The sequence below is a fragment of the Chenopodium album genome, chromosome 6 (assembly GCF_948465745.1).
Source record: "Chenopodium album chromosome 6, dcCheAlbu1.1, whole genome shotgun sequence".
Lineage (NCBI taxonomy): Eukaryota > Viridiplantae > Streptophyta > Magnoliopsida > Caryophyllales > Amaranthaceae > Chenopodium > Chenopodium album.
Window position 1 is genome coordinate 79,148,555 of NC_137839.1, and position 27,190 is coordinate 79,175,744.

At 33.3% G+C, this 27,190-nt stretch overlaps 1 protein-coding gene across 4 annotated transcripts; it reads left to right on the top strand.

Annotated features, from left to right (window-relative positions):
* The first annotated feature begins 6,327 nt into the window (after positions 1-6,327).
* Positions 6,328-25,652, top strand: LOC145636516 (alanine--tRNA ligase-like). Of its 4 annotated transcripts, none has more exons than XM_081688100.1 (26): positions 6,328-6,504; positions 6,858-7,067; positions 7,653-7,748; positions 8,337-8,544; positions 10,011-10,249; positions 10,447-10,587; positions 11,812-11,958; positions 12,223-12,375; positions 13,777-13,906; positions 16,564-16,660; positions 16,812-16,932; positions 17,347-17,406; positions 17,844-17,894; positions 17,977-18,072; positions 18,285-18,386; positions 18,503-18,625; positions 20,874-21,017; positions 21,116-21,187; positions 21,276-21,351; positions 21,427-21,569; positions 22,006-22,114; positions 22,207-22,394; positions 22,623-22,712; positions 22,812-22,994; positions 23,153-23,332; positions 23,757-25,652. In XM_081688100.1, exons 1-26 carry the CDS (start codon positions 6,475-6,477, stop codon positions 23,826-23,828), a joined length of 3,261 nt encoding a protein of 1,086 aa, XP_081544226.1. In that variant the 5' UTR covers positions 6,328-6,474; the 3' UTR covers positions 23,829-25,652. The 4 variants fall into 4 exon arrangements, with proteins under 4 accessions (XP_081544226.1, XP_081544227.1, XP_081544228.1 ...); XM_081688101.1 differs by having other exon boundaries at positions 6,858-7,058; XM_081688102.1 differs by lacking the exon at positions 7,653-7,748 and having other exon boundaries at positions 6,858-7,058.
* Positions 25,653-27,190: the final 1,538 nt, after the last annotated feature.

The following is a 27,190-nucleotide window of genomic DNA, read 5'->3' on the forward strand; positions in this document are numbered from 1 at the left end:
GACCAGAATTTGCATCAACTATATCGAAATTGTAGTTGTAAAACAGCAAATATATCACTTTCTTCGCCACACTCTGCTCTGCAACTTCAGGCTCAGGACGTACATCGCCAAATATGCATTCAGGCAAATCTTCACTTGGATAGAAAGTCACCACAGTCCAGGCAAAGTACTGCTCACCACTAAATTCAACAGTCACAATTGGAGTCATAGCAGCACCAGTGCGTACCAACACGACCTTTAAGTATGCTTTATAATCAATGGCAACAGAATACACAGGCATGTGAGATCTGTAATCAGGAATAGACTCATTGGCAGGCTCAGTTCCATATCCAGTTGTAAGTCGTAACTGGCGTCGCTTCATTCTGAATAAATTGGCACATCTCCTGTAAGTTCGAATTCTATCAGCAGTAAAATCATCAACAGCTACATCATACAAATCCATCAACCCATGAATTGCCTTTTCTGCAGCCTTTTCAGATGCTTTCCTCAAGCTCCCTGCTCCCTCACCATTGAAAACACAGGTCTGCTGACCATTTTTCAACTTAATCCTAACAGAAACCTTGTTTGAGGTAAAATCATCAATTACATAAACCGGTCTTTCAAGGCCTATAAAATCAGTAATCTGCTCCAGCAATGGCTGAAGAGGAATGGAAATTGTTGCAGTCATTGACGCCTTAACCTGTGTAATGCAATAAGCCATAGGGATTTGTTTATGATGATTTTTAAGTACCTAGTATGCACAACAATAACACTCTTCCTAGCTTTTCTCACTCAGCATTTTAAAACACAAACACTCTACATAAAGATCCTACAACCTCTCATAATACTGGTCATGCAGCATTTTAAATTCCAATTCATCTTGCTAATACCATACCCTTCATCAATTTCATAGACTTAATCAACTCTAATTAGAAGAGATTCTTCCCATGATACTAAATATGTCCCTAAGATCATAACAAATATTGACCAACACATGGAACAAAGATATTCAGCATACTATAATTATCATGCCTTAAAAAAGATTTCTATGTAATAGCATACAATTACAGAACAAAGTTAGCAACTTAAGACCAACATGTTCAGCAAAATTAGAATATAAACAATTCACTAACCAATATCAAACTTTACATGGAGGAACATCCACAATAATACTATAAACAATTCAGCAACCAATATCACACTTTACCCATAATACAGAATATAATATCAATGAATCTTATGATAGTAACATACCAGCAGACTCAGAACACGTTTGATCAACCTGATCGCACTAAATTATACCCTATGACAAAGCTACAAATACAATGGAAAAGAAGAATTAGTTGTTAGAAAATGGCAAATTCAAGCAACACATGATTTGTTTTTTCTTTTTAACCACATAGATAGAAAATTAAACACGGCAACACAACTAAATCGAGAGCCATCATAATATTATAACAAACAGATTCTCCTAAGAATTGGGAAAACAATAAATCACAGGAAAATCCTTCAATAACCCTTCACTTGAAAGATTTGCAGGATTTTCCCGTGAATATTCATTGTAAATAATAGATTATAGGCCAACATTGTAAAAAATAAATCAGAAGAAAATCCTTCAATAATAGGCCAACATTGTAAACAATAAATCAGAATAAAATCCTTCAATAATAAGCCAACATTGTAAACAATAAATCAGAGGAAAATCCTTCAATAAGATTATTCATAGATAATAAAGAAAATCCTTCAACATAGAGCTATAGAAAAAACCAACACAACAATACAACCATGAAACAACAATTCAAGTGAAACCTAAGAGTTATTACTCAAACATCACAACAAAATTAAAACATGAACAATGAACACCGGCACTAAAGAAAATTATTATGTCCAAAGCATGATTTCAAGAGAAAGTCCAATCTTTGTAGCACATCGAATGCTGTCCAGAATGTCCAGATCATGCCTTATTCAAGTTCAATAATCAAGTTCATTTTTTTAAGCTGCATTACATAACAATGAATCAAAATTGACACTGCTAATCAGCTTCATGACAACACAACCCACCACATAATTTCAAAGACTTTCTATGTGCTCTAATTATTGTTATTATGAATTTATTATTTACTATTTATTATTAATACAAAAGCTTAGAATAGAATCATACCAACGAAAACCAATAAGAAGAAGAAAGAACCATACAAAGCCTCTTAATAAAATCAAGGTATATATAGAAGAAGATGGCCAAGTATACTGCAAAGGGGCCTCCATTAAAAAATGTATTAAAGTTGTACACAAATGTACTAAGCAAGACAATGTTGCACCAAACAAGGAAAGCCTCTCACTGTTCAGTGAACAATTGAGGCATGGGCAAGCCACCCTAGCACTAAGCAGCCACCCTAACTGTACCCTTCACCATATTCTATAATTTATCCCCAATTTACGTGCACAAATGTAATCAAGCACAAAATCAGACACTAAATTCCCCTTAATGCCTAATCAAGCAAGTATACATTCCTAACCAATCTAAATTAATTTGTCCTAATTATTAATACATGATATTAATTAATTCATTTCTAACGAATCTAAATTAAATAGCTACATTTCTAACCAATCTAAATTATGCCTCATTTTTGCGTGATAATAATACTAATTAATCACTCGTAAGGGAAAATGAAATTGATCATCCCAAATTCATTGCCATTTATGTGCTAAAATAAAATAAAAATAAAAATAAAAATGATCTTGAGTAATAAACCATAATCATCTAAATTAATTTGTGCTAATTATGAATTCATGATATTAATTAATTCATTTCTAACCAATCTAAATTAATTAGCAACATTTCTAACCAATCTAAATTATGCCTCATTTTTGAGTGCTAATACTAATTAACCACTCGTAAGCGAAAATGAAATTCATCATCCCAAATTCATTGCCATTTATATGCTAAAATAAAATAAAAATGATGTTGATTAATAAACCGTAATCATCTTGATGCAAATGATCATTCTATTAAGTTTATAGTTCAAATAGGGTATGATTTTAGTTCGCCAATTTAGATTTGAACAATTGAACAATTAAACCTAAGCAAGTTTGTAATTCAAGCAGTGTGTACCTTTATTTCATCAATTTCGATTAATAATCCATTTTAACAATGAGTATTAAACGTGATTATCAATCATTAATCACAATGTCATGAGTAATTGAACAAGCAGTATACGATTGTAGCTAATTAATTAAACTTAATCACAATATCATGAACATTTAAACTTATGCAATAAATAACTAAATTAACATCAACGTTATCATGAACACAAATGAATATTATGAATCCCTTTATAAATTAACATCAACGTTAACAAAATTTTTAAACTTTGTTAATGAATATTATGCATTATAAATTAACATTAACAAAATTTTAATATTATGCATTGTAAATTAACATTAACAAATTTTTTTAAAAAGTGTAAAATTGTTCATACTAATAGTGATTATTAAACTTGATTATAAATCACTAATTAAATGAACATATAATCGCAATAGTGAGCATTAACCATTGTTCATTGCCAAGGAAGTTGAGAGTTGAACATAAATTTGCCAAGTCACCAAATGTCACAAAATGAGAATGGAATGACATTGAAATGCAAGTTGGTCAAACTCTCCCATTTTGCAACTTAGGAATAGTGAAATTTCATTGACTTGTGACTCATATCACTATTCCTTTCATTTGGAGAAGTTCCCACTTTTTAAAGGGTTATAGATTATAGATTTAGTGTCACTTTTACAAATTTTTGTGTAACTTTTATCAATGAAGTATAACTAACTCTTAATTATGTCAGAATAACTTTTATTCATTCTAAGGTAACTTTTGCACATGTTAGTGTCACTTTAATTATAACGAATGTATAATATTTTATTGTACATTTGTTTTATTTAAAAGGTTTGTGTTTTGTGCGTGTTTAATGTTATTTTATTATTAATTACATATTATTATAAAACACCATTTTTTTCAAACTTTATAATATGAAAAAATTATAATGTATTAAAATTACTAAGATAATAATAATTTTTACAAAAATATCTTATTTTGCTCCATAGATGATAGATATAATCTATTATAGTTTTGATAGATAACACCAGCAACTAATCATTATCTTTTTTAGGAAGAAGAGTGCTGATCATAAATATCGATGTGAAAGTATGTTTTTGTTTGTTTATTATTTTAATGGTAAAAAGATATAAAAAATTTATTTTAATCGTTATTTGGACAGATATAATATGGAAAACACAATTTTTCAGAGGGATAAAATTTTCATACTTTTTGTTTCATATTGATTAAAACAATAGATAAATAACGATGTCAGATAATAAACTTATAAGTTCCTATGCTATCACAATATGAAATCTCAAAATGAAATATAATTAAATAAGATTATTAAAAAAAGTTGATTTATTTCTTTATAGTTGATAGACATAATTGCAGTTGATAGACATAAAAGAATTTGCATCATCTGCTTTGGTGCTAAGTATATGCATCATTGTTGACTTATCGTGAAAGTTGTAATCCCTTCACAAATAAAGAAATAAAAGTCATAATCTTACAATTTGCACTTGGCAGTTGTTACTATAGCACACATGAAATTTAAGAGCTAAAAAATGACGAAAGATGCAGCTAATAAAAATGATGAAAGATGCTGCTAATGATAGTTAAGGCTTCCTAATGTTAAAACACATAATAATTATTTCTTTATAATTCATTCATAATTCCTTGTTTCTCTATAATTCATATTAGATCATGCTTGTTGGTTCATCATTCAGTCAACAACGTAGGATTAAGTTTTTTTCTACAAAATTTGTTTTTAAAACTTTAAACAAATAAGCACACATAATCTAAAAATTTGGCTTTAAATGACACTTATACTCTTAGAAAAAAGGTGATGTGTACAATGTGATAATGCAAAATAAAAACAGTAGTTGACAACTTTGAAAGGTAATCTTTGATGGTAATATAAAATTAATAATGCTCATTGGCTCTTTGCCTTGGCTAATCATGCATATACGGATATACCACCTCCTTGATTAAGGTTAGGGAAATTTAGCTTGATATAGCACAAATAAAGTACCAATATTATTGTACTACTATATTGTTTGCATAAGTGTGATGTGGCGGGTGATGTAACGATCAGAGCAAAAAGGTCATTAGAAGAAACGAATAAATTATTTGCTTAATAATTGTAAAGTCTAAAATATTAAACCATACAAAAAAAAAAAAAATCCTAATGAATAATATATTGGGATAAGTCTAAAATTTTCAATGACTATCTAATAAATACTAATTTGAAGTTTAAATATCTTTTCACTCCATGAAGCTTGTTTGTCTGTTTGATCTTTGTATAAGAAATCTTCTCCGTAAAATTAAGTCTGCAATATATATTAGATATGTTAGTAATCAAATTCAATAGGATTTTATATAAAAAGTGAAATATCTAGCAACAAATTTTTGAAAGAATTAGATATATACCTTCACTTTCTTCAATGGGTTATTGGCAGAATCTTTGTCTTCTTCATTGTTATAATCAGATTCATCATGAGAATGTTTTCCATTTTCGTTAATTATATATCTAAACTGATTAAACTATCTTGTTGTTGGAAGTTTAGTACGTCAAATAAGCGAGAAATTCGTACTTTGATTCTCCAATCATTTTTGCTGGAATTTAATTCTCTAATTAAGTTAACCCTGTAGGAAAAAATATCAAATAAAATATAAGCAATTAATCATTGAACATTACAAATTAAACATGATGTAAGTAACAATATAAATATGAATGTTTCCCTCACAAAAAAAAAATATAAATATGAATGTTAAATATGAGTTAAACCATGAATTACCCCGCCATTAATAATTTAAGATTGATAGAAAATTGCTAATACGTTTGCGTGAAGTGGTGTTGTATTGATGTGAAAGTTTGTTGGTTTCATATGATACATCTATTTATAATGGTATGGTATTAGAAATTTAAATAGAATGAAAATTGTGATATATTTTAATTCAGTATGAGCTTTATCATTAAACTTATAATATAACATATTTATCTTAATTACTAATTTGAACACAGAAAAGCTAAAACCAACTAATTGGGCGATCAAATTAGCTCCAAGTGATATTTTAAAGTTTTTTCCTTCCTGACATTTCATACCAACTACAAATTCGGACACATAAATACAGAAAGTCATCAATAATAGTGTCTTTATTCTATGGAGTACAATTTATGCTCTAGTTGACAAGTTGTCATATTTTTGTTGTATCTATCCAATTGCAGATTTTCACATTCTTAGCATTTTATTCAACTGAGCTTGTTATGGAGCTTCAATCCAAAACTGAAACTGTGGATTATTCGTTGGAAGTATGGCCTGCTAAAACAGTTAGAGAAACTTTCATCTCCTTTTTCCAATCAAAATCTCACACTTTCTGGAAATCTAGCCCCGTTGTTCCTTTCAATGATCCTACTCTGCTTTTTGCTAACGCTGGTTTGTCTTCTTCTTCTTTTTATTTTTATTGTTTTAGGTTTTTTTTTTTTTTTTTTCGTTAAAGCTGTTATGAATTTTATTTATATCTCAGTATTTGGGTCTGGAGTATACAGTCTAGTACCATGATTTTTGGATTATTGGTTTCACAAAATGTTATCTAAGACCTTATTTGGTTTTATGTAGTGCTTTCCAATTCCAAAGGTTTTAGCTTTTCTGGACCTGAAACCCGGTAAAAATGCCTTTTTTATTAAAAAAAAAAAAAAAAAAATCCAAATTTCAAAACAAGTCTGTTCATTTTTGTAACCCACCCACTAACCCTAACTCACTCCTCACTCACGCACTCTCTCTCTCAGCCGACACCGACACCGACACCACACCAACACTCACTCCCTCACGCAGCAGATCTGCACAGACACCAGTCGCCACCGCCCAGACACCAGTCGCCACCGCCCAGACACCAGTCGCCACCGCCCACCAGACCAGCAGCACGGAAACCTCTACACGCTGCATCAGCCAGACTACCATCTTCGTCCACCTGCACGAACTCCTTCACGGTGGGATTTGTAACTTCTTTTTTTTTTTTTTTTTTTTTAATTAAATCGAATTATATTTGAATTGGGTATTTTGTATTTGAAATGTTGAATTAAATGTGAGGCATTCATATGTTTATTCATGTTTCAATTGCTTATAATGATTGTTTGATATTTGCATGTTGAATTTCTGTTTTTTAGTTCATTTTTTTCGAATTCATGTTTTTTTTTTAGTTTTTTATTTATTTAAAGTAACTGTTTTTGAATTTTTTTAGTTCAATTGTTTCGAATTCATGTTGAATTTTGGTTTCTTTCGATTTGTGAGTTTAAAATATGTTTATATTGTGAATTTGCTGGGAGTATATTGATAAATCAGGGATAGGCTACTCTACTTGTTGTATAACTTATGGAACAGTTTAAAATCTGTTTATATTTTCAGAATATATGCAGTGTAGTATTCTGTGAATTTGTTGTAAATTTGTTGGACAGTGTACTAATCAAATGGTGTATTGCACGGTTTATACCACATGCTAGTGTATTGTATATTTTGTATGTATTCTGTTTATTTTATGAATTCAATTTGAATTGTAATTGAATTCTATCATTTTATATGTTTAGGATCAACAAGAACCACGGATTATACTCATTAGTGTGAATCACGCAATCAAAGGGAAAGCAACTCGCCAAAATTCAAGTTGTCTTTGGATAATTAATGTATTTCTAGTATTTGAGACTTAGAGACTTTATGTAATTTAATGAATTATTTGTTATATTTGAGACTTAGAGATTTTATGTAGTTTTTGTTATTGATATTTTCAGATTTTATGTAAACAGGTCCATAAACAGGTCTATAATCAGGTCCAACAGATTATTTATTTTCTTTTTAAAAAAAAAAAAAAAACACACAAAACAGGTCTGTTCAGGTCTGGACCTGACCCGGACCTGATTGCTCAGGTCTGGACCTGACCCGGACCTGCTGAATCATGTCCGGTCCCCGGTCCTCAAAATTGGCTGATTCAGGTCCCGGTCCTAACAGGTCCGGTCCAGGTCCGGTCCGGTTTTGGACCGGTGTACAGCCCCTATTATGATAATAATAATTAATAAAGATGATGTTTAATTAGGCCATCAAATTAGCTCCAAGTGATATTTTAAAGTTTTTTCCTTCCTGACATTTCATACCAACTACAAATTCGGACACATAAATACAGAAAGTCATCAATAATAGTGTCTTTATTCTTTGGAGTACAATTTATGCTCTAGTTGACAAGTTGTCATATTTTTGTTGTATCTATCCAATTGCAGATTTTCACATTCTTAGCATTTTATTCAACTGAGCTTGTTATGGAGCTTCAATCCAAAACTGAAACTGTGGATTATTCGTTGGAAGTATGGCCTGCTAAAACAGTTAGAGAAACTTTCATCTCCTTTTTCCAATCAAAATCTCACACTTTCTGGAAATCTAGCCCCGTTGTTCCTTTCAATGATCCTACTCTGCTTTTTGCTAACGCTGGTTTGTCTTCTTCTTCTTTTTATTTTTATTGTTTTTTTTTTTTTTTTTTTTTTTTTTTTTTTTTTTTTTTTTTTGCGTTAAAGCTGTTATGAATTTTATTTATATCTCAGTATTTGGGTCTGGAGTATACAGTCTAGTACCATGATTTTTGGATTATTGGTTTCACAAAATGTTATGTAAGACCTTATTTGGTTTTATGTAGTGCTTTCCAATTCCAAAGGTTGTAGCTTTTCTGTGTTTTTATATGGTCTTAATTTTCTTTTTACATGTTGGTTCCCTTGTGTTTTTATGCTGCTAAAGGTAGCAATTTTTTCGCCATTAAGAAAGGACGGAGGAAGTATTATCTTAGTTTTGTTATTGTAATGAATATATACATTGTATTTTGGCTCGAGCGATGCCCCGGGTCTATGATATTGTTTGAGTTATTTAATCATAATTAGAAATTGAAATATGATAATTATATGGCGGTACATTATTCTAAAATAAATATCCAATACTAAAAAAATTGGGCGATAATTGAAAAATGTCCATAAAAAATACTATATATAGAGATAAAATTTGAACATTAACTTTTAAAACTTAAATTATATAAACCAACTAAGGGTGCGTTCTTTTCGTCTGAATTTTCCTTATCTTATTGGAATTTTTCTGATCTTATCTGATCTGATCTGAATTTTTCTTATCTGGTCTTGAAATTTTCTTATCTTATCTGATTTTTTCTTATCTGATCTGAATTTTTCTTAATGTAGTTGTTTTTATAGTTAGAATTTTTCTTATCTGGTATGAATTTTTCTTATCTGATCTGAATTTTTCTTATCTAATCTGATTTTTTCTTATCTTATCTAATTATTTTTAAAATAAGCATTGTAGTGCTTAAATAAGTTGAAAAGAACGCACCCTAAGTGTAGCATAAATAGTTAAGTCGAGTCTCTCACTCTTTATCCCGCGATAGATTCGAAAGTAGTGAAAATTCTTCATAGTAATAGGAAGGAAATAAAGTTTAAATGAAGCGTTTAACATTTTGTAATGCAAATAAAATTATGTGCAATTGTAAATAAAAAGAAAAAGAAATTGGGCCAATTTTTTGTTACACCCTAAAATGGAAAGTTGGGCCAATTTTGTGTTACGGAGTGAGTATTATTTTTTTTTATTTTTTTTGTGAATTTGTACAAAGTTAGCTTGAACATTATTTAATAAGAATGCATAAGAACTTATCATATTAATTATGAAACATTAAACAATAAAATTAACTTGGTTTAGTGGTTAAGATTTCACATACCTTGCCAAAGGTCTTGTGTTCAAATCCCTGCCTTTTAATAGATAGTCTAGATTTGTGTCAAACTTGTGAAGAAAGTGACACGTGGCACGTACACGTTCTTAGGAACGCCTTTTAATAGATAGTATAGATAGATTCAAGTACACAAGTTGGTTTTGATCATTTACTTATAATTACTGTGATTGGGCAGGTATGAATCAATTTAAGCCGATCTTCCAAGGAAATGTTTATCCTAACAGTCCTTTGTTGGAACTGAAGCGTGCTTGCAACACCCAGAAATGTATTCGGGCCGGTGGGAAGCATAATGACCTTGATGATGTTGGGAAAGATACCTACCATCATACCTTCTTCGAAATGCTCGGCAATTGGTCCTTTGGTGATTATTTCAAGAAAGAGGCAATTGAATGGGCCTGGGAACTCTTGACCAAGGCAAGTAAATTGTGGGACTTGTCTTAGTCGGCTTCTTCTATGTGCTCGTTTAGTCTTTTAATGTATTTGCATTTTAGGGAATGCTATTGTCTGTAGTGAGCGTTATGATTAAATCTTGCTTCATTTTGAGACTATATGCAAACTTTTTTCTGTAAAGGGGCTTTTGAACATGATTATTGCTGGTGTTCTGGTCACAGGTTTACAAGCTACCTGCTGATCGAATTTATGCTACCTATTTTGGTGGTGATGAGAAAGCTGGACTCGCTGCTGACATGGAGGCCAAGGATATTTGGCTGAACTTCTTGCCTCCTGAACGTGTATTGCCTTTTGGTTGCAAGGTGAATTTTCTTAATTATGTGGACCCTATGATGGCATTGTTAACTTTACAAGCTAAACTACATTTTATTGCGTAAAATGGTGAACTTTCTAACCTTGGATGTAAAAATAAGTTTTATTGCTATGAATGCTCTTGAAACCTTTTTCAATACTCTCTATCATGGAATGGAAGCTTCCGCAATGAAGCTTATTGTTTCATATATAATGTGGCTGAGGGTTAGTTTGTAGGTATATGATCAGTTTATTGTTAATCGGGCTGAATTCTTTTAGTGAACATCTACAAAGTTGCGATAGCAGTGTACATTCTTTTGTAGTTATAGCTAAGCTGCAGTTCCTACTTAGTTCATACAATCGATGTTCTAGCCTTGGGAAGTGGCTAGTGTCAAATTTCATAATTTACTGAACTTGATTGCTGATTGACAACTAAATAGGGGTTCCGTAGTCAGTTGACTTTAGAATCACCTTCCACAAAGACTATGTTTCGTGCCATAACATTAATATATGACAAACTTGCACATCTAAGTCCGAATAGTTTACTACAAGACTTGTGGCTGTCATATGAATAGCTTTTTCTTTTGATTATTGTATCAGTGGGGAATAAAGAAGACAGTAAATGAATTTATGTTTGTATGCAATTGGATTTTATATTGTGACATTCTTGATTTTTGAATCTTGCAACCTTTTCTAGAGTCCCTTGGGCATAATTAAATCAGATCTGTTTTATTTTTCTATATTCTTTTTTAATCCTAAAGGGGGAAATGTTTGCTTTCAAGTTCCTTTGGTTGATTTTCTATGACATGAACCAAAATGATTGATTGATTGATTCATTCATGCTTCATTTATTATATTTTAAGTGATCTCACTTTTGATTTTGATTTTTTGAACTAGTATGTAGTAGCTATATGAATCTAAACAAGATCTTCAGCAAGCCCTTCATTTAGTCCAGGAAATACATCTTAACTTAACTGATACCCCTTTTGAAAGGGGCAATGTTAAAAATGATCACTTCCAAAGTGATGTCATTTTACTCCTCATATAGCCTAGGAATTTTCTAAATGGAAACCAGTTTACTTAGTTAGGAAGGAGGGATTGAAGTTTCTTTAACCAGTTAGGCGTGTGCTACCAGTTTGATCATTATTTTCAATGCCCAAGCCATATTACGATTGCTGTTGCATGCATTCGTAATCAGATCTTAATCTATTTGGCTTTATGTTTGCATGACATAGGACAACTTCTGGGAGATGGGAGATACTGGTCCTTGTGGGCCATGCACTGAGATTCATTTTGATAGGATTGGGAATCGTGATGCTGCATCACTTGTTAATGATGATGACCCTACTTGTATAGAGATTTGGAATCTTGTCTTCATTCAGGTATTTTTATTTTTTATTTCTTCATATTTTGTGGAACTATTGCTACAAAATATCAGACTTCATATACTGTTTTCATTCTTATGAAAAGTTTTTCTTTGATGCTGATCTTGTCAGTCACAACAATACCAAAGTCCTAATACCAAAAGATGGGCTGCTGATCTTTTTCATCTGTGCAATATTATTATTATTATTATTATGTTTTGGCTACGAAGCATTTGTTTCCTTTGAAAGGCTTCTGAATATTGGCTTCTGAATGATGTACAGTTTAACAGGGAAAGTGATGGTTCTTTAAGAACCCTTCCTGCCAAACATGTTGATACAGGAATGGGTTTTGAAAGATTGACTTCTATTCTTCAGAAGAAGATGAGTAATTATGATACAGATGTCTTCACCCCCTTGTTAGATGCTATTCAACAGGTAATCAGATGATGGAAATATATTTTATTGGTAGGTACTCTGCAATGTGAGGTTTTATAGTTGGTTTTGGTCTGGGGCGAGTGTCCAAATATAAGGTATTCACTTGTATGTGCCAATGTGTTTGAGGGGTTCATGTATTTTCATAGTGCCACATTTTATGGTAGAAAAGATTTTGAAGAGTCTTGATGTGATGGTCAGATTGATACATAAGTCTTAATGTTGGGTATAAATCCAAGAAATTAGTATCTAGTTACAAGTGTATGGAGTTACAATGTGGAGATGAGCATAAAGGATTTCCTTACATTTATTTTACCAAAAGAATTACTTGTATAGTATATTGAATATTTGAGCATCTGACATGACATGGATACTTGAGCTGATATGAAGAGCCATAACATCATAAGTCTTCAATTCTGCATTTAACAATGCATCTTCGAGGAATGTAAAGTTTATCATTGGTAGATTAATGGGAAATTGAGTGTCTTTGAGTAATTTATTTTTCCAATTTAGAGTTCTGCCTGTGCTTGGTGGTTCAAAATGTAACAGAATTTCCTTAACATTTTTATGGCATGGTTCTGGTCTTGATCTGCTGTACCCTTGTGGCCTTGCCAGTCATCTATTTTCAAACTAATGAGGAGTTACACTGTTTAAAGAGAGGGGGTCAACTTGTGTTTCATATATAGCAATGAATGCCAATACATTAGTAGGATATAAAGGAGCACTACTTATCCGAGATACTAAACCATAATTATGTGGTGTCATGGTGGTTGGGTGGCCTTCTTTGGGTTAAGGGCTAAAGCTGTATTTCCATTCCGGCTGCTTGAATTAGTGATTTTCACTAGAAGGATAACTGGCTATTTAATGAACTGTCTGTTCCAGCCTATGAAATTCAATGAACTTATATGCAACCTCCTTTATCCTAGTAGACGCGGGAGTGTAGGCATTAGCAATGTTTATAAATGCATAGTTTTACTAAAGCAATCTCATGCTGGTTTTCATTTTCTGCCCCTACATTAAGGTACATTACCGGCTATGAAGATTTGTTTCAATATAATTTTTCTCCTAGTTGTATGAGCTTGGTCTATTTTGGACTCTTTTCAGTTGGTTTGTGGTTTATGTGAAGGTTTTTGTGTGGACAGATTCTAGATTACTTAAAGTTAATCCTTTAGTGTTGTGTTGTTGTATTAGTTTCGTGTGTAACTTGGTTTTGTATGAGTAATAGATCATTTTTGAGCTTTAAGGGTTTGTTCTACTAAATTTTTTTTACTTCAATTTTAATTGAATGTAACGGAACTTATTTGATCTTAATTATATTTGACTGAATTTGAAGAACTCCTACTGTATATAATTAATATAAGTCAGGTGTGTAGAAGAGAGCTTATATCTTTAATATGCATTCAGGCAACTGGGGCTCGTCCTTATTCTGGAAAAGTTGGAGATGATGATGTAGACACAGTTGATATGGCTTATAGGGTGGTTGCTGATCATATAAGAACTTTGTCCTTCGCAATTGCTGATGGTGCTTGTCCAGGTATAGTCTGAATGCTTTGTAGGTATTATTGTTGCTGTGGCCGGTAAATCTTATTATATATCCTCATAATCATGAGCAAATGAGAGAATTATTCATTTTTGTATTCAATGATTAGGTAAGAGGAATAATATTGAGTTGAAGATGATGGGTAATTATATTATTGAAGTTCGCTTTTGAAGCTTTGGTGGTTATTTAGTCCTTGTCTTATAATACAACTTGTTTCTCTTTTCTCAATCATAGAGAGGCTCAAATTGCTTATTTTCTTAGCAAAGGTTATATATTACATCTTTACCTTAGGTTTTTAATATTGTGATTTTTGGTGGAGTACTTTCTTAGATATATTTCCTTTGCTTCATTTTGTTGTACCCACTTATCGTTCTTATCATTTGTTTTTTTTTTGTCCCACATACTTTTAGATTATTCCTTTTTTAACTTTCATCCTACAACTCCCTGTCAAGATTAACAAACTTACGTTATCTCATACACTCTCCCTTTTACCTTTTCTCACACAAACCCTAAACATAACTCCCTTCCACACACAACTCCCGCTACCTCTCTAACCACATTTGCTTCTGTTGCTAGTTGTAGTAGATGGTTAAGACAAAGAAATGGAGGGAGTTGTATATTAGATGTGTTACATGTACTGCTTTTAGTTTGTTACAACCAATGAATTTCTAGGTCACACTATTGGGTCTGGGAATGTTGATCTCATAAATTTCATACTTCGTATATGAAGAAGATGTTACTGACCTTAAGGCAGATCATGGGTAATTAGATTATTGAAGTTCGCTTTTGAAGCTTTGGTGGTTATTTAGTCTTAAAATGGCAACTTGTTTCTCGTGTTTTCAGAGAGACTTATATTGCTTATTTGCTTATCAAAGGTTATATATTACATCTTTACCTTAGGTTTTTACTATGTGATTTTTGGTAGAGTAGTTTCTTAGATATACTCCCTTTGCTTTATTTGTTGTACCCACTTATCGTTCTTATCATTTATTTTTTTGTCCCACCTACTTTTAGATTGTTCCTTTTAAAATTTCCTCCTCTTCCTTGGTTGCTGCCTCGTCCATGACCTCGACCATTGTGGTATCCACCACGAGTAGTAATATGTGCTCTAGTTTGTAGAGCATGCTCCGAATTTGAAAGATTATTGTTCTTGCAATATTCGTTGTTCATGTGATGACAACGAACCCATTAATCTTTCCAGGGTCATTTGAGACATATTATTCCCTTCTTCTATAGCTGGAACAACATTGTCAAATTTTGAAATTTGTCGATCGTATAATTTTCTCAAATACACGTTGGTCGCTAATAATTTCTCCATTGGCCCGTAATTGATTGACTATATATTGAACACGATCAAAATAGGCTGCAATGGTCTCATCTTCACTCTTGTTTAAATTTTCAAATTGGCCACGTAATGTTTGCAAACGTATGTGTTTAACTCTATCATCACCTTTGCAAAATGTCCCACGCAGCATGTGAAGTTTGAGCCAAAGATATTTTTTGAAAAATTGTTTTTTGTTCAACTGAAGAAAATATAAAGCATAATGCTTTTTGATCTTTTTTTTTTTTTTTTTTTTTTTTTTTTTAATACATCTTTCTCCTCCTTTGCTAGAGACTCAAACGGTGTAGAGTCCTTGACATCTTGAAAACCATACTCTATTACATCCCATAAATCTTGGGCTCTAAAGAAAACTTTCATATGAACTGCCGAATCATTATAATCCTCTCCATTTGACAACTTTGGAAGAGGCACCTGAAATGTCTTGGTGGTGGATGCTATTATTAAAATCAATAATATATATTGGTTTATGATTCTAGCTCTGATACCATGTAAGGAAAACAGGAATTTGCCAGATAAAAATAAAAGATGCAATGTAGGAGGAGAAAATATTTATTTGTTTGTAATAATAAAATTTTATTAAACTCTGTGATATATATATTTTCTTGATTGATATATTCTTGTTTACATAAGCTGTTTATATAGCTACTCTAATGCTAAAGAAACAATGGCATATATATCATCCTTATTTTCATCCATTTATATTGGATGGATTTAAAACATTTGCTAAACATGCTTTGCTATTAGTAAGTCTTCCCTATATTCAAGTTTGTTCATTCTTCACACCCGCTATCTCTCTAGCCACATTTGCTTCTCTTGCTAGCCGTATATTAGATTTGTTATATGTTCTGCTTTTAGTTTGTTACAGCTAATGAATTTCTAGGCCACACTATTGGGTCTGGGAATATTGATCTCATAAATTTCATATATGAAGAAGAAATTACTGGCCTTTGGCAGAAAATGGGTTCTGTGATTTCTTACTTGTTTGGTTATTTGTCTAGTTATTTGTCTAATGCTTGTGTTTATAATGATGTTCATATTTTAGATATTCATCATTTCATGGCTATCTTGGTTTCTTGATTTACCCTTTAATATATATGGACAAAGTCACGTTGGTTGGAACCAAGAGCTAGCAAAAAATGTGAGCAAAAATTGATCGTAATAAAACATGCATTCTAGGATTCAATTATATACTTGTATGGAGTATTGAACTGGATTACACTCTTATGTTTTGGCTTACATGTCATTTGGAAAAAGGTACTCTGTTGTGAATACACATATGAGACTTCACAAATTTGTACTTTAAATGCAGGTAATGAGGGTCGTGAATACGTTCTAAGGCGCATTCTGCGTCGTGCTGTACGCTACGGACGTGAAGTGTTAGGTGCCAAGGAAGGGTTTTTTAATGGGTAAGAAAGTAAAGCATGCTCTTTTTCAATCATTTTTGCTTTTTTGTAACTACCACCTTTGATACTCCTTTCTCATTAATCATGTTTTGTGTAATTTTCTATTATATTCACACTAACGTTCTGCATGTAATTAATTCATCTCTGGCATCAGGCTTGTACCTACTCTGGTGGATCTAATGAGTGATGTTTTTCCTGAGCTAAAGCAGCATGAGAAACAAGTCAGGGATATCATTGCAGTTGAGGAGTCCAACTTTGGGAAAACATTGGTTAAGGTGAGAAAGTAATGCTTGCAATAGATGCTTACTTTCTTGCATGTGGTAATGCCTTTACAGATTTGCTAAAAGTTGTTTTTTTCTACATGTCTTTTGCTCCTGGCTGTTCCTCATTCAGGCTACCTCTAAAATAGTTTTGTTTATTTGAAAACCTTATGATGTGATATATTTATCAAAAGAGGGACCATTGCCTATGTTTGAATTTGATATTTACCACTTCATTAATTCTGCCCTCTTGACTTCGTCTTTTGCTATTGTTGCTTATAATTGCTTACTCTAGCTTGACAAGCTAGTGATGGTACATGACTTGTTAAGATGCTTTCAAGGAAGGCACGAAACTGTATATCAGAGAAGAATATTTCCTTATACTTGAATGCAATTAATTCATACATGTGATTTTCAATTTGCAACCAGGGAATTGAGAAATTTAAGAAGGCTGCTCAGGATGTCCAAGGGAAGACTTTGAGTGGCCAGGTAAATTGCTTTCCTTTGGTCGTTTGTTTATCTTTCGTTTCTGTTGTGAGTGCTTTGTTGCATTTTTACTCGTATTTTGTGAAAATTGTTTGAAATTCTTACTTTGCCTTTGGTCTACACACACACACACACACACACACACACACACACACATATATATATAATATATATATATATATATATATATATACACACACACACACACACACACACACACACACACACACACACATTTTTTTATTTAATATTTTTAATGAAATCACTTAATATGGTCCTAGCTCAGCAAATTAGGCTTAAATGGGGTCGAATGTGAATGTTCTGGGCCTCAACAATCTCTTTTTTGGCTGTTTCACATATGCAATATGGCCATTGCTTTCTAAAGTTCTTTTCTGTTAATGCAATAGAGCTGTCAATGATTAATAAGGTGTTTGTTGCAGGATGCATTTGAGTTGTGGGATACATATGGCTTCCCATTAGATTTGACCCAGGTATTGAGTTTTTGGATAACTTTTGAACAAAAGCAATCATGCTGTTCACATACTCTGACTCCTAGCCATTTTTATTCTGTAGTTGATGGCAGAAGAAAGAGATTTGACCGTTGATACAAAAGGATTTGTTGATGCTATGGAGAAAGCAAGGGAAAGATCAAGAAGTGCTCAAACTAAGGTATTTCTAGAAATACTAGTATCTATAGCTGGATCTATACATGTTGGGTGGAGGTGAACTGCATCTTTGTTTAAAAATGCATGCCTTAGGTGCATAGCTGATTTACAATAAAGGGAAAAAAATCCTTTCAGTTGATGGGATTAGTTCCTTGAATCTTTCTAGTCTATCGAGTGGATTTATGTCAATCTAATTCTGTATATGAACTCTTCTAGCAAGCTGGTGGTGCAATTAGAATGGATGCTAATGCTATAGCATTATTGCAAAGCAAAAAAGTTCCGATCACTGATGACTCCTTCAAGTACATCTGGTTTGAGGTTAGTATATACTCATTTCCCTTATTCTAGTAATGTTACTTTAGTCTTCAGCTGAAACTCTGGATTTATAAAAATTTTATGGCTTACATTACATGTAATGGGGGCATGTTTTTCAGGGTCATGATAGCACCATAAGAGCTATATACACTGGATCTGAGTTTTTGGAGATTGCTGTAGCTGGCCCGGAAATTGGTGTCGTTATGCAGTCCACTAGTTTCTATGCCGAGCAAGGTGGTCAGGTATTATGCTCTTTACCAGTTATATGAGACGCATAACTTGTCAACTGTTCTTTGTTTTCTGGTCTGCTTTTAGATAACTGCTCTCTCATTAGCTAGCTGTTCAGCTTGACATTGCGTGATTGTACTTTGATGACTGCTTTTGTTTAGTGTTTGCTTATTTCTGTTTTTAAACTGAGTCACAATAATTTTGGTACAATTGGAGAGTTTCCATGCTTAACAAATGTGCTCCACGAAGCAGAGCTTTTTCTTTATTTTCTGCACATTCTATGCTTATCTTTATCTAGTCCCTTCTTTAAGTATATTGTTGCTGGACAAATGTTACTTGATATTGATTTACATGGAACGTTACTGTCTAGTATTTATGACAAGACTTGAATTTGTTTTAAAGGACCAGGCCTTCCAACTTAGCCTTGAATGGGCTAAGGTGGTAATATACAGGACATTAATAAAGGGAGATTGACTTTATTATACGTCAATCTCATAGGGAGTCTCAAATGAGCTTATGGGGAACTCATATTTATAACAGTGTAGACCGTATAATCCATGGAAATAAGAGAATTGATGTAAAGGATGCAATTGATGTAAGCCTCCGCTAGTTCTTTCTAAAAGACAATTCACTTAACATAAACCATGTAAAACTTCTAGTAACAACCTAAAATAATTATGAAGTATTAAAGGTTAAAATTGATAATCACTCCATGACTTTTTGTTAGCCAAACAGTTATTTCTATGGAGCCTACAAAATCCCAATTTGTATGAAGTTTTGTTACTTCACGTGATGCGATTTCTAGTTTTATCTGTTAGCGATAATATTGTGATGAAGGATGATATAAGAAGCAAACAACATCATGGTGAGATATTTTAAGAATTAGAAAGATATTGAAGACTACATTGATATCAATATCGATTTCTTATGCCATTAGTAAATGCAAGCAAGCCAAATTTTCTTAATATTTAAGGGTCTTCCGTTTTCTTCTTTTGAATGCTGGTACAAGACTTTGTTCAAGATCCTATGATCATCATCACATTCTAAAAGCCCACTCCTTCATTTTCCTTCTTTTTATAACAACAAGTCCTTTTTCTATTTGTTTTAGCTTGAGATTAAATTTGTAGGTGCAAATGAATTGGGCTTTGTCTCATTTACTCCGTAATTCCTTTCACCCAAATGGCTTCCTTCTTGTGTATATTTAACTGCCACATTACCAAACATAAATCAGTTGAACCAATTCACAATAATTGTATTTGCTAATTCTAACTTATATGCAGAATTAGATAATTAAGAATACTCAGGGTGCGTTCTCGCCGTCTTATAAAACCTGATGAGGTCTGATCCGATTTGATTTGATGAGTTCTTATGAGATCTTATGATAACTTATTATGAGAACTTATGAGTTCTTGTGAGATCTGATCTGATGAGATCTGATCTGATAAAATCTGATCAGATCTGATCTAATAAGATCTTAAATAAGATGAACAAAACGCACCCTCATAGTACATATTGTTTCAAATCTGATTAAAGTATTATAAATGCAATAATGACCATCCACTAATATTTTTCAAGGACTTAGCAAGTAAATGTAAGTGTATAAAAATATATAATATTTAACCATTATCACCATGTAATTAAGTGATGGCATGTCACAATTGAATAGTGCCTTGGACTGGGTGTTGGAGAGGGAGCTTCGTTTGGTGAGATAATGTGTAGTGCATTTGCATTGTAATAATAGTTTAGACTAATTAATTTAGATTTAAAATATTTCAAAACCTTTCCAAACACACGGGCGTTACTTTGTTTTAGATGTAAACGATTTTAAAATCTTGTATTTTAGCTTTGAAAAGGAGAAGAAGAATGGGGAATTTGGGTTTTCTTCAAGTGAAGAATTCTCATTTTTGAATTGGTATATGTGACCTAGGATTTCACCTTAAAACCCTAAATTTAGCCCTCGTAAATCAGACTCATAAGTCATAACTGAAGGCTGTGCTAAACTACTTCCTCCGTCTCTAATTAATGATTACACTTTTAATATTTTTTTTTTTATCAAAGTGTAGCTATTTAAAAGAAACGGAGGAAGTATTATTTTCATTTCTTATGTCCCACTTTAATCATCTAATTATTTATTTGCTTTTTGTCTCATGGAATTTTCTAGTTGATAGGAAGTACATGACTTAACCTTTAAACTTTAGAAGTATATAATTTTTGTTAGCTAGTTGTCCAGTTGCACTCTTTCATTTGATCTTTTTATTTCAGATTTTTGACACTGGATCACTTGAAGGCCCACAAGGAAGTTTCAAAGTTTCTAATGTTCAAGCATTTGCTGGTTTTGTTCTACATATTGGTTCCTTTACTAGTAATACTGGTAGATTTTCTATTGGCGATTCAGTCACTTGCCAGGTAAAGTTTGGTCAACATTGATGAGGCTTTTTCCATATGTACCTGTAAAATGTTGCCACATGCTTGTTTTCCCTTAATCAATATATTTTTCGGTACAGGTGGACTATGAGAGGCGTCAACGCATTGCCACCAACCATACCTGTACACATATGTTAAATTTTGCTCTAAGGGTGGGTAGCGTCATGGGAGAAAGACCTTTTCATGTTATACGTGTTGCTACATGCTGTGTCTAATTGCTGTACATATGTAATTGTGCAGGAAGTTCTTGGGACTCATGTCGACCAGCAGGGATCTATTGTCCTCCCTGAGAAATTAAGATATGATTTTTCACATGGTAATTGAATTTCAAAATTGTGTTGGCCTTTCTGCCAGTTATTTGTTTGCTGAAAGTTGTTGATTTTCTGAACAGATGGGCCCGTTCAACACGAAGAATTGAGAAAAATAGAAGGCATTGTGAATGAACAAATTAAGGCTGAACTAGATGTATATTCAAAAGAGGCAACTCTTGCTGATGCCAAGCGTGTGAACGGTCTAAGGGCTGTGTTTGGGGAGGTAGATTTTTAGTTTTTATCCTAGTGGATTTTTATTATATTATACTCCCTCCGTTCACTTTAGATATTCCCATATGGAATTGGGAAGGGGACTAAGAGAATTAAATTTGCGGTGAAAATGCATTTAAAGAGTTCATACATTTAAGTTTGTTAGTAAAATAAATCGTTATCTCACCAAAACATTGTAATTGTAAAAAAAATCATTGATGCAATATACATCCTGACTAAGACCACTGAAATTGCAAATTGGTTTGATTTTATATGAGTGAAATTTAGAAACATTACATATGTGAACTTAAAGGAACACTAATCGGGAAATGGGAACATTAGGGAACGGAGGGAGTAATATCATTCTCAGTGTGCTCTTTTGGTCTGCTCGGGCTCTTTTGGTCTGCTCGGTATCTTTACCTAGTAAAACATTGTGATTGTCATGGCAGATATACCCTGATCCTGTAAGAATAGTATCAATTGGGAAGAAGGTGGAGGATCTCTTGGCAGATCCAGATAAGGAGGAGTGGCTGCAATACTCTGCTGAGCTTTGTGGAGGTCCCCATGCATTGATTTCCCCTATTTTTTCATTTTGAAGTACCCTCCGACCTCTGTCACTTTGTACTGAAAGTAGTGTGTATATTATGTAGGAACCCATATATCAAATACAAGAGAAGCTCAGGCATTTGCTCTTTTATCTGAGGAGGGAATTGCCAAAGGAACACGTAGGGTGACTGCTGTTACAACTAAAGATGTAGAGAAAGCATATGAGCTGGCACACTCCCTTGAGCAGGAAGTTATTGATGCAACAAATCTTGAAACAAGCCTGCTTGAGAAGGTTGTATTTGGTTTTTTTTGAACCATTTATTCTGTTTTTCCCCTTTAGCTTTCTAATACCGAATCTTATAATGTATGTCGCTCCATGATATTAGCCTCACTTTTATTCTACAACAACCAAACCTTAGTCCCAAAATAATTTATGGTTGGTTAGACATGATTCAATACGTGGATTTGCAAAAATCAACTGAGCCTCACTTTTGCTCCACTTTCTAATATTTTTTGCCAGAAAGTAGCTTCTCTAAGAAGCCAAGTAGCTTCAGCAGCCATCCCAGTAACCAAGAAAGCTGACATCAATCTGAAGTTACGTTTGTTACAGGTAATTTTGCCTGTGTTCTCATTGCCCTTTTTTTTTCCATCTGATAACCATCTGCTTATATAGTTGTATATTGTCCTTGTTTTCTTGCAATGACTTCAGGAGCAAGTGAGCATGGCAAAGAAAAAATTGGATGAAGAGAACAAACAAAAAGCACTAAAGACTGTAAGTGATCAGGCAGAGGCTGCTGTTTCGGAGGGGAAATCCTTTTATATTTCTCGTGTGTATGTTGGTTTAGATGCTGCTGCTGCTAGGGAAGCTGTAAAAAAAGTGGTAGAGCGAAAGGTTTGTGGCAGATATTGAACCTTTTCTTGGTCTCATTTTTCCCTTTCTATAATTGTATTCCCCTTTCTATAATTGTATTCTTTAAACATATTCAGCTACATGGCTACTTGTGTGTGTATTATGTTGATTGCTAACTTTGCCTTTACTCGGGGAATCAGGGAATACCAATCATGGTATACAGTGTGGATGAAACTGCCCATAAGGCTATGGTATGTGCGAAAGTACCTGGTGATAACAACACATGGAAGGGCTTAGAAGTGTCTGAGTGGTTAAAGAAGGCTTTGCGCCCTTTGAATGGAACGGGCAGCGGAGGGAAAGGTAGTTTCGCTCAAGGCCAGGTCAGCAACAAATTCTCTTTTTAGGAGATTGAATGCTTATTTATTATGCACTGACTAATATTGCATAACTGTTTTTTTGCTAATGTAGCTTATTTCCGCAATATTAGTTACAATGATTATGTTGTTTTGAGCTTTAATCAAGAGATTTAGACATCTGCCTTTCAAATTAGAGCTCTAAATTACTATTATTGTGGATTCATTCATAAATATCTCTATTATATAAGCCAAGAGGGGAGGGTGGTCTCCCGTGTCAAGGTGGATTATGCATTTGCCCCTCTCCGCTTTGCAAATTACACACTGCCATTAATGGCTTATATAATAGAGATGTGCACGCGATGTCACGCACGCATCGCGTGTATAGAAAACTAGTATTATATATTGAGGAAATAGGTTCTCTTGATGATGAGTGGCTTTTCCTCTTTAGGGTCGTGACGCATCAAATGTGGAGGAAGCTGTAAAAGTTGCAGCAGACTTTGCGTCATTGAAGCTGAACTGATCTTTGTTTGCGTAAAAATTTGGATAATCAATCAATCTTGCTGCTGCAAGATTCTAGGAAAGGTCATATTTATTGCTTATTGACAGATGTTAGATATGATTTTTATTTTATTTTAGGAAAGCTCAGGCTTTTTTCCGAAATTGTTTTTTTTTTTTGTTTTTTAAATAACTAAAAATCTATAATTCTAAAAAAAAATACCATAAAATTCCTCATTTTCAGATCTATAAATAGACACCCATATTGACATACTTTCACTCACTTCATTTCTCACCCTTTCAATTAAAATTAATTAAATTTCCAAAAAATAAAAAAAAAATCCCTAAAAACAGCCAAAAATTCTATAAAACTCCCAAAAAATTAAGAAATTTTTTTCTAAAATTGTGAAATATTATCCTCTTATATTGTGATCAACTACTAAAAAAATGAGTACAAATCCTAACAATTTCCCACTAAACATTGATCCAGAAATGTTGCAAAATCCTCAATTTCAAGAATATTTGAGGAACCTTTTATCCCAAAATTCATCTTTATTTCCACTCAACCCACCCCAACAATCACAATCTGCTTTCAATTTTGATTCAACACCTAACTACAGTGCATATGAGCATGTGCCAAACACTCCACAAAGTGAAATGAATGTTACTACACCAAACCAAGGTAGTAACAATTTCGTAACTCCACTAGATGAAGTGGAGGAAGCTGATGTTGCTGAACCTATTTTTCCACCTCCATATCCGTTGCATTCCTCCCAACCATCCTCGTCTGAACCTGCGGGTAAGAAAAATTGGTCGAGAAAAGAGGAGGAAGCATTAATTGCTTGTTATATGGAGCATTGCACTGATGCAACCACAACACAAATCAAAAAGCATCTGTTCTTTGGAGGAGTGTGGCTGCCTCATATGAAGCTGCAAGAGCATCACGTCCTCATGAACTTAACAAGAGGACTGTCAACATGTTGGAGAGTCACTGGAATAGAATGTGTACTGCCATCATGAAGTGGGTCGGATGTTATGATGAAGCTAAGCGCAATACAAGGAGCGGTGAGAATGACGCCGATGTGTTGAACAAAGCACATGTGATATTCAAACACACGAACAACAAAAATTTTGGACATGAAAGTGCCTGGAAGATGTTGGAAAAGTACCCAAAATGGAGCACAAGGGTCAACCGCTATTTACCAGGTAAGAATAAGAAGACTATTGAGCCTTCCAATAGTGATAGTAGTGGTAAACGTACAAGAGATGACCTTGAGACGGAGATCAACACACCAACCGATGGTGGTGTTGGTAACTTCATCTCCGGTGGTATTTCAAGGCCACAGGGTGTAAAAAATGCGAAAGCTGCTAGGAGGGAAGGATCCAAAAGGGCCAGTAGTGGGTCTGGGTGAAGTTGATCTGGTATCGGCTACTGGTATCGGCTACTGAGAACATTCGAGCAGCTTCAGATGTGAGGGCAAGACATATCAATGTGCAAATGGAGAGGTTGGAGCTCGACAGGGCTAAAGAGGAGAGGAAGTTAAGGCAAATGGAGTTTGAGAAAAATAAAATGAAACATGATACACTCAACGCTTTGCTCAATAGGACAACTCCATTAAATGATGCTGAAGAGAATTTGAAAAATCGTCTATTGAGAGAGATCTATGGGGATAAGTCTTTTGATTTCTATGTTTGTATTTTAATTTGCCTTCGATTATGTTGTTTCAATTTCGTACTTTGATTATGTTTTTTCAATTTCGTACTTTGTTCTACTGTTGTTTTAAATTTTAATAATTATGTATTTTAATTTGTTGTTTTAAATAAAATGTATTTTAATTTGTTTGTTTTATATTTCAAATTTTGATATTAAGTGTTTTAATTCGTACGTTATAATGAGTGTGTTGTTCCATCACTGGCAAAAACACATATAAATTGAAAGAAGGCATGAATGAGACTGCCAAAAGCAATAAATTAAGCATGCATGTGAGTGATCACATCATACTGAAAAAGACTGATATATGATGAATCATCACCTTTAATTAAAGCAAACAGATACATTTCAGTGGTATGCAATAATACTGATATATATGAATGGAATGCATTAATACTGATATATTTGAATGGATAGCATGCAGCCAATGAGTAATCAAATCAAACTGAAAAAGACTGAAATAAAGCAAAAGTATCACCTTTTACCAAAGGAAACATATATATTTGCGTGGGTTACAATAATACGGATATAATTGAATGGTGTGCATGGAGCAAGTGAGTAATCAAATCAAGCAGTAGTACCTCTGAAATAAAACACAAGCAACAGATATAATGGATGGTATGCATAAGAACTGATGTAAAGTGAATGGCATGCACAAGAAGACAAGGCATGCATCAATGCCATGCATGCAACAAAAGTTAAAGATTTTTTGTTTTTTCTTCTTGTCTACATTACACAATATATAATAAGCAACGTGTTTATATTTATGCACACCATCACTTATATTTATCTACATTACACCATTTTATGCACACCATCACTTATAAACAACATCTATTTTAGACTCATTTAGTTTACCACTTATTAAGTTTTATTAGAATTATGTTCAATAGTACCTCTAGTTCAAATTCTTCAACATTTAGGCGGTTAGATGAGGAAGATTTCGAGTTGGAGGAGGAGGTGAGTAACTATGTATTAGAACAAATAGCAAGAAAGAAGGTAGAAGCAAAAAAGAAAAGTAAGAAAAAAAGAAAAACGATTGAAAGAAATAATGAAGAAGGCCACAATAGGCTGTTTCTTGATTACTTTGCCCCCAACGCTGTTTATCCAACAAATATATTCAGAAGAAGATTCCGTATGAAACGGGATCTTTTCCTGAGAATCGTTGAAGGGTTGTCTAATTATGATGAATATTTTCATCAAAAACCTAACTGTACAGGTAAGCTTGGTCTATCTAACCTTCAAAAATGTACAGCTGCATTAAGGATGTTAGCGTACGGTGAAGGTGCTGATACGACGGATGAATATTTACGTATCGGCGTGCGACAACTGCTAGGGAGTCTTTGGAAAAGTTTACCGAAGGTGTGATTGCTGTGTACGGTGGTGAGTATCTAAGAAAGGCAACTCATGATGACATGGTGAGGTTGCTAAATTCCGGTGCAGCAAGGGGTTTCCCAGGAATGATTGGAAGTATAGATTGCATGCACTGGGAGTGGAAAAATTGTCCAGCAGCATGGAAAGGTCAATATCAGGGTCGAAGTGGGAAGGCTTCCCTCATTCTTGAAGTTGTTGCTTCGCAAGACTTATGGATATGTCATGCATTTTTTGGTATTCCAAGATCATGTAATGATCTGAATGTCCTCTATCGAAGCCCGGTGTTTGATGATATTCTACAT

Excerpts from the sequence above, each read along its gene's own strand:
- LOC145636516 (XM_081688100.1), top strand. The coding sequence starts at position 6,475 with ATGATCCTACTCTGCTTTTTGCTAACGCTG. Across the intron at positions 13,907-16,563 it reads TGCTGATGGTGCTTGTCCAG|GTAATGAGGGTCGTGAATAC; the intron begins GTATAGTCTGAA and ends CTTTAAATGCAG. Across the intron at positions 23,333-23,756 it reads GTAGTTTCGCTCAAGGCCAG|GGTCGTGACGCATCAAATGT; the intron begins GTCAGCAACAAA and ends TTTCCTCTTTAG.